The sequence below is a fragment of the Neoarius graeffei genome, chromosome 14, assembly GCF_027579695.1.
Source record: "Neoarius graeffei isolate fNeoGra1 chromosome 14, fNeoGra1.pri, whole genome shotgun sequence".
In the NCBI taxonomy this organism is placed as follows: domain Eukaryota; kingdom Metazoa; phylum Chordata; class Actinopteri; order Siluriformes; family Ariidae; genus Neoarius; species Neoarius graeffei.
Genome location: NC_083582.1, coordinates 6,267,912 through 6,280,927, shown reverse-complemented (window position 1 = coordinate 6,280,927; position 13,016 = coordinate 6,267,912). Strand labels below are relative to the sequence as shown.

The 13,016-nt window shown below is 42.9% G+C and overlaps 1 protein-coding gene across 4 annotated transcripts in view; it reads left to right on the top strand.

Annotated features, from left to right (window-relative positions):
- Positions 1-11,559, top strand: part of mpp7a (MAGUK p55 scaffold protein 7a) — a 314,814-nt gene extending 303,255 nt beyond the window's left edge. For all 4 annotated transcript variants that reach the window (XM_060939197.1, XM_060939196.1, XM_060939198.1 and 1 more), the window contains one exon: positions 7,656-11,559. In XM_060939197.1, coding sequence (XP_060795180.1) covers positions 7,656-7,835 — 180 coding nt within the window. In that variant the 3' untranslated portion in view covers positions 7,836-11,559. The remainder of the gene's footprint in view (positions 1-7,655) is intronic.
- The last annotated feature ends 1,457 nt before the right edge of the window (positions 11,560-13,016 follow it).

The window sequence follows — 13,016 nt, the reverse complement described above, 5'->3', positions numbered from 1 at the left end:
ACGCGTGCGCATATTTCATTTCCGCATTATTACTATCGTATAGCACGGTCGCAAAAACTGCCGTGTGAACGCAAGTGGGGCTGCACCGGTGCGAACACGCTTCTCTCTAGTAAGCAGGTTTGTGACGTGTGAACGCTCCACAAAATTTACACCGGTGTAAGATATATCGCAACAAAATACATCGATGCAAATATGTGCCGTGTGAACACCCCTATAAAGCGCTTCCTTTTACAAGAATACTCCTTTTTTTTTATCGTAGTTGTTTCATTACATCTGTCTATTGGATTGATGCTAGCGTGAAGATGTTCATGCTAGCGCTCGCGTCCTAAATCTTGGTCCTTTTTTTTTTTTTAAATAATGTTGTCGAGTTCAAGTAGTGCAATGACCTTAAAGGTGGTGGTGATTATTATTATTAAAATTGAAGAAAAGTGACACTGATAACCTCATGTAACGTAACACACAACACGTACATTATGTCGTCGTTTGGTGAAGAGGAGGAGCTACATCTTCAGTTCGACATCATCAGCTTTTCTTAAAGTCAATAAAAAGACTGTAGCGTATCATCCTTGTACCTCGGGTCGTAAACACCTCGAGGTTCTTCAACAACGCTCTAAAGTTTCGAAGTAGCCGTCTGACCATGATAACAGGGTTGAAATTGGCAGAGAATAACACATCGGGTTTAAAAAACCGAACGAAACTAATCATTTGCTCGGTGAAGAGAGATGTCGGCGAGCCAGGAGGAGAGATATGGTGGTGGCGAGTGGCGAGGAATGAGAGATGATTGCAGTCCAGGACTGGCCACACACCATTGGTTTACTTTACGGCCGTTCAATTTTTTTTTTCCCCCCTCGATACTCCGCTTGGCAAAAACGACCCACTGTCTGTCTGAACGCGTTCTCCGTTTCTCTCTTTACGCCTTTGGCAGGATGTAACCCCACATCTCTCACTCATCTGTGGCTCCGGGGTTTTCAGCTAGTAAAAAAACCTGTGCTAAATCAGTAAAGCCGCTCAAACCATGCCATGTTCTCGGAGACTCGCACTAAAACCTGGCCACACAAACACTAAACTCCGAGCCACAAGATCGAAGTGCGAGTGAAGGGAGGCGGGGTTGGGTTGGGTCCGCGGTCGGCGAGTCCGTGTAGACCGGACGCCAGGCCTGAGATACACCACCGGTCGGGCTATCGGTCACCACGCTGAGCACTGACCAAGCAGTGGACGTGAAAAACTGGAAAAAGGTTTTAAAGCGTGTATCTGTAGGACTCATCTTCAGCCCTGGAGCCGTTCCACAGTGTTGTGTTTGTACAGGCTGGAGGCTGAGAGGACGGTATATTTAATGCGTCTGGGTTGTTAATCGTCTAATGTGGTTTTGAATCCATTATGCATTCAGATGTGCAGCGCTGTAAAAGTGTGGTGAGCCTCATCATTTTCCAGCACCTCTCATTTCAACCGTTTCACATCCAGACCTCAAACTATAACAGGACCCGCTTCAGTAAAGCATTAAACACCACCGTTATCCTTTTATCCATCGCAAGGACATATTTTCTGCATTTCTGCCTTTTAAGCAACTTTTATTGAGCAGGTTTTTTTATTATGCGTTCTGAAGGAGTGCATGAAAATTCCACAGCTCGAGTTCTGCCAGGCTCCGGGATCATCGACGGCACCGGCAGCGGCGGCGGCGTAACGTGAAGATGTGCAGGATCTGGGGCTGAATTTGTTCGAGTGTTAAATTGGGACTAAAATGAAATGGCCGCGGTTTTCTATTGCAGGCTAAGAAATATTGACGATGATGATGATGAAGATCTGCAGGTTTTTGTTTTGCTGCTCCTGGACTCTTTGAGGTCACGAATCCAGACTGCTCAGACGCTTCTACATTGTTCTTCACAGTCCAACTTAAAGTGCTACAGACAGGGCTTAATTTGAGACGGAACAAGATCCGGAACCTCCGTCGTCGGATCCGGCAGCTATTTTCATTTCATTCGGTGATCCGGCAGCTGTTTAAATGGATCAGATCACCTCCGTGACCATCACAAAGGGAAAGAAAAATCAAACAATAAATTAAATAAATAAGCAAATAAAAATGTGTTTAGTATTCGGTTTTGATTTTGATATCTGTTGTTGATTTCTCTCCTATGACATCCACAAAATCTATACGAAAGGGGAAGGGAGGGGGGGACATGGGGTGTATACTTCTGCTCAATAGAACACCGGGTTTTTTGTAGCCGTTAGCTTGCGCTGTGGAAAAAATGGCAAAAAAACAAGAAAGCTTACTAAAATTTTTCAAAGTCCCAGGACAGCCGGATCCTAAACGACCTAAAATGGACGACGTTGGACACAGTGACACTGCACCAGCACCTGCTGCAAGTGTACCAGTCCGCGGGAACGATCAAAAAGAAGACGAGAAGGATGATGATGGCAGTGAAGCTAGAAGTGTTAGCGCACCAACTGCAACCGTCAGAGGGAATGAGGATCGGGAAGATGAGACTGGTGATGGCGGTGGGGCTATCTGGACCGATGCCCAGTAAAAATGCATTTTAGTTGTATTCAGCGTCACTTTTTACCGTATATATGGCTCTCACGAAAATGTATTTGAAATTATGTGGCTTTCATGGCTCTCTCAGCCAAAAAGGTTCCCGACCCCTGCCTTAACGTACCGTATGTGTGGAGAGTGAGCGTGAACTTGAGTGCCCGTTTGGAGAACATTCTGAGCGTTGTCCATTGTTGTCCAGGATTTGATAACTGGTGCTGTTGCAATACATGTCATGCAATAGGCATGTGTGCGTAAAGTTATAGCAAACCGCCCCCCGCCTTTTTTTTTTTTTTTTTTGAGTCGCCGGATCCACCCACCTCCTGCGTTCCGGCCCGGGACTTCCCACTTCACAAATTAAGCACTGGCTACAGATGAGATAAGCAAATTCTTCCGACTCGAAGAAAAATATAATATCTTGGAAAGTAAATTTCGTTTAAAGGTTCTGACTGCAAAGTCGAATTCTGGGTAAAATGTTCTTTCTATAGCTGTTGGGGCTTCGATGGAGATGTTTCGCTGCTGCACACACACACACACACACACACAGTGTATCCTGTGTGTAAATGTTTTGCCGAGATAAAAAACGTTCCGCATTTTACAATTCCAGAGATCACCAAAGCAAGCAACAATATCACGTGACCACCGTGGGGCGTGTTTGAACCAAACTACTTTCAAGCAAAACACGTCAGCGTGGGCAAACACAGTGGACTCGGCTCTCCCTCCAGCGGAACAGAAAAGGCAAATATGAACACGAATCAGCTAGAGAGCACGGCAGAAACCAAAAGGTTGTCGTGAAGGGACCAGCCGATGACTGGAATCAACTGAAGGATGAAACAGGCGCAAAATCTGACAAAGAACTTGCAGAAGAAAATCATAAAGAATGAAACTTGTTCAGCAGTGGGAATTTTAGGGCCCGTTTACACGAGGATGCTGTCGGGTAAAAACGACTAAATATTTTATCGGAAGTGCCTTTTGTCTACACGGGGACGGCGTTTCCGAGGCTGAAAAACGGAAAAAATTGAAAACGCCTTCCAGAGTGGATAAGTTAAAAACGGCCCCCGTTGCATATCCGTCTAAACTACCCAATACGCCAAACTCTGCTCGGATCTGCTCACGTCGGGTACGCGTTTACGTCATACATATGTCATATACTGTACATGCCGGCCCGGGAAGTAAGAAAGTAAGTAAAAAAGTAAGAGCATGTCTGATTACATCGATCTAACGGACCTTCAAGCTGCTCTGGCAGCTTTAATAAACGTCCAGGAGTCCTTCGAACATCTATACCGAATCTGCACATATACCGTTAATGAACAGAGGCGGGTATAGTACGCTCTTACTTTTTTACTTACTTTCTTACTTACCATAGCCAGAGTAGTCAAAGTTTTCGCGGCGCAGATGTGCAGATCAGACAAGACGGAAGACGTTGCACATGCGTGCAGACATAGCGGAGGTCTTTCACAGCACCACCTAGCCGCCTGGCATGCACATCCAATTGAATTCCACACATTTATGCGTCACCGTATACCGTAGACGCAGATTTCCTCCTTGAAAACGGTCGTGTAGACGCGGAAAAAAGTGAGAACGAAAACGGACTTTTGCGTTTTTGTTTCAGACTGTCCCCATGTAAAGTGGGCCTTAAAGTTGCCTAAAAGTAATGGCACCCAAGTTAACACGCACAATCTGTAACATAGTGCTGTAGAACTCAAGACCACGTTTTGAAGGTCTTGGTCTCGTCTAGGAATCGACCGCATTTTTACTCGGTCTCGTCTCGGTCTCAGACACATAGGACTCAAGATTTTATTTCAAGACCAGTCAAGATCACAACTGCAGGGGGGATTTCACTAACTTGCCTGTGTGTTATCTGATTTATTTGTGAACATCGTTACTGTGATTGGATGCAAAACTTCCTGCTGCAAATGCAACCAATAACATGACTCACTGCTAATTTGAAATTTTTTCTTCCTGTTAATGGCTGTCACCCCTCCCCCACCCCCTTCACACACACGGGTCTGGTCCTGGTCTTGACTTGATCTCAGCCCTTCAAAGTCTTGGTCTTGTCTCAGTCTTGATGCACTCTGGTCTTGTCTTGGTAGTCACATTACTGTAACGCCAAATCAAACTAGACAGAGACCGCGACTAAAGTCACAGTAATTTGCGCTAGCTGTTACAAACCAGGACGTCTGGTCACTGTCAGCGATGGTTGGAGACGGATGTAAGTGCAGAAGATATTTATTAAGAATAAGATGATCAGACAGTCCAAATCAGCGGGCATAAATAGGAAACGGTAACGAGCAGTAGGTCGGGCGAGGCGCAAACAGAATATCATAGTTGCAGACACGGGTGGAATCAAAGGACTCGGAACAGGAACTAGGAATTCGGAAACCAGGAAATCAAAACCGCGCACGGCTTGGTAATATGTCTAAACAACTCAATACTTCACAATGTGAGTGTGCATTCAGAGTCCTTATATAGGCGCGCTGATTGCACCTTAATCCAGTGCCGGTGTGAGTCATTAGAGTCAGCCAGCGCACGCGGGTGTGACAGTCACCGGACCCTATAGATCCAGAACGGTAAGGGATAGAGAATGACCCTTAGTGAGGGAAAAGTTGCGCCCTGCCATCCTGAACAAAATTTAAAAACAAAAAACTGATTGAAAAAATCATGAAAATTGACTGAGTTGTAAGTGATTGGAAAAAAAAAATCCCGTTTTTCATGGATCATTCCGGATTAGTGATCCAGATCAGCACCAAAAGTCATTGCAACATAATTCAGCCCAGAGGGATTCTTCATGTGAAATTTGGTGGTGATTGGTTGAAAACTGAGGGAGAAATAGCATCCTAAAAAATGTTAGAAGAAAAATAATAAAGTAGAAAGATCCTGAGAGAGTAACAATTTGCGCCAAGTGCTGCTAGCGCAAATTAAAGCGAGACGGCCTTTCGATTTCATAAAATTGGTGAAATTTGGTTCCGCCTGAAATGTGGTGATTGTGATATCTGTTTATTTCTGTAATATCTCACAAAATATCAGGCCATTCTGTTCTGTGGCTGGGAAGTTATTCAATTTGAGAGGATTAAAGCAAATAATGTGCATGAAATCGCTTGCTTGGCGCAGTCAAGCAGACAGAGGAAGTCCGTGTGCGCATGCGCAGGTTTACCTTCTTCTTCTTCTGGGTTTTACGGCAGCTGGCATCCACAGTGTTGCATTACTGCCATCTACAGGTTTACCTTTGAGCGTGCACTGACAGTTCCATCATTCTGTCGCTAAACGAACAGCTGATCACACCGAGGTGCTCGCTGAGCGCCCATATTTATTAGTTTGGTCCTGCGTCTCCTTTCCTTCGTATAGAACATAACGTCTTTTCTTCTTCTCGCTTTCTTTCCGTTCTTTCACGTTTCATTTGCACACTCGCGTCCTCCATTTTTCTCTCCTGTTTCAAATTTGTATCCCACAATGCCTTGCGTGAACGGGGAAAGCCCACCACGTGATGCATGATGTAGTATCTTGTATTGGGTCATGGTGAAGCAGGAAAAAATAGCTGAGAATTTCAGGCCACTTGGAGATAAATTCATTAATTGTTCTGTTTTTTAAAGGTCCCATGGCATGGTGGTTTGTTGATGCTTTAAACGGGCTCGTGGAGGTTTCCGGATGTTATATCCGCAGCCTTTCTCGAAATGAACCCTCGGCACGTAGATATAGCCTCCTGGGAGAAAGCCCCATTTCAGCGCTTTTCCGAGTGCGTCGTTTGGCTTATGAGAAGCAGGAGGCGGGGAAGGGTAGAGGGTGGGGGCGGGTCTTATCATTAATATTCATGACATGTAAACGTGTTATCTCTGATTGGCTAACAGCACTGTGACGCTACCTCCAGCGGGTCAGAACAAGCGGATGTGGGTGTCTTACTATGGCGAGAGAGAAGGAACAAACCGCGAAGGGAAAAATACCGCGCGCTGACGTCATTAAGGTGCGACGCGAGGAAATAAAATAAATTCAACAAATGTTTGGGTTTTTACTGAACAAACAAACAAATAAAATGAATGAGTGACTTAAAAAAAGAATGTGGGTGTCTTTGTAAAAACTGTTTTGATTGGCTATTATAACAGAGCATGCTGCATGCTTTTTGGTTTTGTAGCGCAGAGTACCTGGCTAACTGCAGGAAGCGGTTAGCTGCACAGCTAATGTAGCCATTGCAAGGCTAACGTGGCACCGATTTTAAAACACGGCAAAACGACTTAACAGTTATACACTTACTTGTTCGGTGTTTGTGGCTGATGCGGCAGGGATGCTTGGTACGGACCCAGGCTTCAGTGACAGTTGATGTGCAAAACCTGCCCTGTACTGTCCCAAGTTGTGGAAACATTCATCAGGAAAATGCTTCCGACAAACATACACCGTCTTAGGTAGACTCGACGGCGTATTATTGGAGTAAATAAAATGAAGCCACTGCGTCTTCAGGGGCTCTCCCGTCGGCAGTAAAAACAGACTCCTTTCTGTGTTGTCACATCCATGTACAGCGCAACTTCCATGTTTCGCTCGCTTAGGTGATGCCATGTTGTTGTGTCCTCCCTCTATGGTCTCCTCACTACAACTGGGCGGGCAATCCATACAGTGGGTGGGAATCCAGAGTGGGGGCGTGGGGATCATCTCCCTTGCTGACGTAGTAACAGGAAGAGTTTATCAACGCGCCGTTTTGACGCGCCATTCTCAAATGTTGGGCATAGTTTGGTTTACACATTATGAAATTTCTAGCCACTGGGGTGACTTAAGAAGGTCAGAGGAACTCATTTTAACGTTAAAAAACCTCAGAAAGTGAAAATTTCATGCCATGGGACCTTTAAAAATGAATAAAATTGGAAGTACGTGATTTGAATTCAGTAGCTTTCGGTCACTAAACAAAAATAATTGCATGTCGGGGAAAATTCTTTTCATGACCTACACTTGAAAAATCTGAAAGGCGGTACAGCTTTAAAGTTTCAGGGAATGGCTGTGGAAGCTCTTCCCAAGAGCAGATGATTTTAGAGTGGTGGTTGATGGGTAATTTTCCGTGCTGTGCCATTGTAGTGGTCGTGACGTGATCAGTCAGGGTAAATTTCTCTCCAGTCACATCTTCTGAACTGTTTCATGTTTCTTCCATCAGGAAGAAGACTTCCAGGAGATGATCAGCACCGCTCAGCTGATGGAGAACCAGTACAGTCATCTCTTCGACCTGGTGCTTGTGAACGACGACCTGGCATGTGCATTCGGCGAGCTCAAACAGGCTCTGAGGAAGCTGGAGACGGAGACGCACTGGGTTCCAGTCAGCTGGACGCACTCCTGAGGGGACGCCACGATGGACGGATACAGGGGGCAGAAAATAAACCTGCGACGGCACGTTTAAAAATAAAGACGAGAACCAGGACAAAGGAGACGTTGTTTTGCGAAGCGTGACTGCTGACCGAGCTTTCATTTAGCCTAAATCTGGTGACGGGACAGTCGGGAGGTTGGGGGGAGGGGCGGCGGCTTGCGGGGATTTTTAACGGCTCTCGAACGCTTTTATAGGCTCCTGCAACACTAAAAGAAGGAATTTTAGGTTTGTTTTTGTGTGTACTTGGTCAGCATGGCTGGACTCGGAGCGAAGTGTCTAATTACACTCAAAATGTCGTTAAACATGGGATCGTTTAGCGGCAGCTGTCGAAGTGTGTGTTTACTTGACAGCCAGTCAGGCGGTTGGGCAGCGTGTGATTTTAACTTTAATTTATAAACACCAAAGGGATGAGGTTTTTTTTTTTTTTTTTAACCCCTGTGGGCTGATTTTACATTTTTTTTTAATTTTGAGTAGTCTTAAATCTTGGGGGTTTTTTTTTAACACAACACTGAAGAACAATCTCCTCTGGTGTTGTTATATTTAACTAGAAAAGTAATATATTTTAATAAATTTCTGGGGTTTGTGTACTTTTTTTATAAACAAAAGCAATATCCTGACTTCTCTCGAGCAGCGGTCTGGGTTTAGTGCCGAGGTTCTCCTTAGGATCAGAAATGTATTCTGGACAGCAAGCGGGTGATGGATTTATATTTCTATTTATAAATATCACGTGATTCTGCTTTCAGTCTGTTCTTCCTGTCTGTCGAGACATTTGCAGGAAGAGGAACAGCTTTGCTGTTATTACAGGTACGCTATCTACACGTCATTAAACAATAAAACTGCCTCAGGTTTCCTCTTTTCCTTCCACGCCCAAGAAACACATTTATACTTTTTAAAATATTTTTATTTTAATTTAACACAGATTCAGAAATCTGGTTTAATATTAAAAGTAATATTCAGCCACGATGTTTGTTTGCATTTGGGGTTTTATAGTATTGTCATTTTATTTGCACAATGTTCATGAATATTGGTGTTTAAATGATAAAATTCAAGATTTTATATTATAATCGATCCACATTCACTGGATTTTGAGAAACGGAGCATTTTATTTTTTTTGCAAATTCGATAAATAAAACCTTTTTATACAAAACGTCTGACAAAATCGTTTCCGCTTAGAATGTAAACAAACTGGCGAAATGACCGGAGCAATTTGTGAAAAATGCTAATAATAATAATAATAATTCTTGAAATATATATTTTTTTAAAGATACGCTCTTACCATCAAATACTTTTATTCTATATTTTGTTGCTTTTGTATTTTTTGTGGGTTTTGTTTTTATTTCGTCCTCGGTTGCTTCAGCAGCACACTCCGCCATTTTGTTTTACTCTACTCACAGTATATGAGCCGATATCCTAGTAGTAGAGTAGCCAATCAGAGCACACGATTGCTCATATCCAGTGAATGTAGATAGAATAAATTACATATTTCCCTTGAATTGCATAGCCGTAGTCTGTTTAACTACTTTGCATTACAAATGCATTATAAAAATCTAATTTACACATTTACCCTCATTAAAAACGCGAAGATGTGTGAATATGCATGATATACGATAAAACTTGATTAATCCCGAGGGAAATTCTTGTGCCATAACAATACAGTATAAGTTAAAATACAACAATACAAGCTCAAGGGGGAAGAAAAAAAAAAAAAAAACTTGTATGTAATAAGAACCGTGCAAGAAATAAATGCCGAAAAACAGTGTTTAATAGAAGAACAGCAGAAATGCTGTAAGTGACATAAGGGGAATGGAGCAAACAAAATCGAGAGCCTCGAACGGTAGAAATACGGCCAGTTATTTAGAGACGAACATAATGGTGAAAGTAAATATTGCACATACAGTATGTACTTTCACCATGAGGTTGGTCTCTTAAATAACTTACTGTATTTCTCCTGTTAGAATGCTACCAGTAAATATGCAAATTAGACCCTCGCCACATCATCCTGCCGTCTCAGTTCGATAATATTTCTAACATCGGCAAACCTAGCTAGGAAGCTAGTAAACTATTTCGCATTCCAGTCTTGATTTGCGTCGTCGTTTAGCTAAAGATGAATTTAACAGAAGCCGAATTTGTCAAATATCTAACGTTACCATGACTACCGCGATATCATTCAGTTTTTGTTAAGATTAGCTAGCTAGCTTAGATCGCAGTTACTTACTACTTCTGTTAACCGTTTGCAGGTACTGGAACTCTAACCACATCGCTTTTTATATAAAAGGGTTGTTTTTACGAGGGGAAAAAAAAAAATCCCCAAACTCTCAAATCTATTAAATCAGAAACACCTTTCTATAACAGTAACGCTGTTTCAACGTTATGCTTTGGAGTTCAGGAATATTTTCTAGGGCGACCAGACGTCCCGGTTTTACCAGGACAGTCCCGATTTGGGGTTGTGTGTCCCAAGTCCCGACAAAAGTCTGTCGGGACACGGATATGTCCCGGTTTTCGCCACTCGCGACATTTGCGACTGAGCAGCTTGGGAATCATTAGCGGAGAAATGTCTGCATTTACTATTTTGATGAATTGACAGGAATCGCAAACTTTCCTGGTTACCGCCCCCTGGCCCTGTGGCATGGGTGTTTATTTAGCCACATTATTCCAGACAACAGAACGGGTTGCCATGCAACAATAAAATAAACATTAACTGGCGTGAATGTTCTTTGTCTAGCAGCTAGCAGCAGTAATGCCGCAGCAATTATGCCGAAAAGAAAATGTACCTTTTCCAAAGATTTACAGGGCACCTACCCCTTCCTCCGAGAGGTGCAGAACAATGCGCACGAAGCCAACTGCACACACTGTAAGTGCTTTGTTCTTGTACTGAGTTGGGTAGCCTATGCTGCAAATGCTGTGCGCTCCTGTGGGGGCTTTCCTCGGGCTGTCGCCCCTCTCCTCCTTTACTGCTGTTTTGTTTGAGTGTATATTTACGGAAGCCGCGAGAGGCCCTTCATATAATCTTTTTTCATTCACCTTATCCCGAGATAACGACATAATTAATTCAGGATCTCGAGAAAACAACACAACTAATTAGAGATCTCGAGAAAACAAAACCGTTATTCCGAGATCTCGAGATAACAAAACAATTATTTCATGATCTCGGCTGGATCACTGTATCTCCGTCGGTAGAGACGAAGCCGGGCCAGTCTTCTGCGGAGGTGCCGCGGACTAATTTTGAAATGATCCCTTATTAAAAGACTTAATGCAATCTCTCCCTGTGTCAACCCCTGATCAAAATATTGCCTTATTAGGTGATCGATTATTCCAGACATTCTAATGACCAAAGTTGCGTCTATACAGAATGAGAAACAGCCCCAAAGTCAGCATATCACAAGTCTCTTGGCGTTCCTGAATGAACCATTTCTCAGCTGTTTACTCGAGATCATGAAATAATTGTTTTGTTTTCTCGAGATCTCAAAATAATGGTTTTGTTTTTTCGAGATCCTGAATTAATTATGTCGTTATCTCGGGATAACAAGGTGAATAAAAAAGGATTATATGAAGGGCCTCTCTCGGCTTCCGTAGTATATATTCTCAAATCACTTGTCTCTTTTTTTGTTTCTGTTTAACACACCATTCTGACAGTTTGGCCATATTGCTGTGTTGAACAGCTTGTTGCACCTTCCATTAAAGTGTTCACTTTTGTCCACATCTTCTTGCTTTATTCATTCAGTTGTGGGGAATGGTTAGTAAGGTTGATTCTGACCTAGGCTATGTTGAGGTCACATATCTACTTTTTAAGTTCATGCTATAGTGCATACAATTTTAGAGATACGTATAGCCTACATGTGCATATGCATTCTTCTTGGTGTTCTCACAAACAGGTGAAATAAATCAGTTTAAATTTGGCCTATGGACATAGCCTGGCCTATTCTCAGCCATTACAACATCTGTTGTCTGACCATAATTTAACTGATCTGTATACCACTATGCTACTAGATAACAAAATGCCTGTTTGTTTTATTTCATGTGAGATGTTGATAAATGTGAGCTTCAACAAAATGATAAGAGCACCTCTCTGAGTGTCACGTTTACGTAAAAAAAAGGTGTGCGTGCACGAGCATGGTCGCGCGCAAAAGTGTCCCGGTTTCAGACTAGGGAAATCTGGTCACCCTATTTAAAACGAAAATTTCAAGAATTAATATTATAAAGGTTGCAAATACGTTTGTAAAGAAATTACTTTAAATATACCATGAATATGCAAATGTGAATGTTGATGCGTGTCGTGTTATGTTGTTTTCTTCTGCCATGCTAGCTAGCATCATGCCACTAACTTTAGCTAGAATGCTAGTTAACTAGCTTGCGGTTAAGTTAATTGTCAGTTATTTAAAATGACAGCAGTGACACTTGTCAGAAATGTTCCCAAAACTATAATAACTGATTTTGTTGATCGCTAAAAGAGTTGATGCCGTGAGCAAGACGTAGGCGTGTGTGTGTGTGTCGGTTTGCACTGCCAACATTTCTGAAGCGTGATTTTCAGGACTCAGGAATCCAACAGCAGACTCGTGCATTTAAACACTGACTGAAGTGACGGACCTGAGATCTGTATCGACAACTAAAGTGGCATCACCAAGGTAACGGGATATAAACGGTTAAACTTCACGAGACGCGAGATGAACACCTGAGGAGACGTGTTGGGGACGGGACGCCTGCGCCAGACATTTCAAGAGCAGGAAATAAATCATGCACATGCTCACGTACTTTTGATAGCATTTTATTTCACTTTTCACATCGTCACGACTTCAGGGTACAAGCAGTGACGCAGAGACGTCAGGGTCGCAGAGACGAGATTCCCGAGTCCTGGAACACAATGTTTTAATGGGACAAAATATGAGATACAGTGGTTGGGTTTTTTGTGTGTGAGTGTGTGTTTTTTCTACTGCGTCCCACTAGTGCACTCAAAAGTAAACCCGAAGTGTTTTATTATTACAGACGTAATCCATGCTGAAAGTGACATCGCTCTGAACTGCTGCACTGATTTGATTCCAGTGGAATTCTGTTCGTAACAAAATACAGACGTCAGACCGACAACTGGGAAAAACCGCCTCACAAACAGTTCTGGTGTAAATTAGCTTTAAGGTGATGGAGCTCGCCTCACTTGAAGTT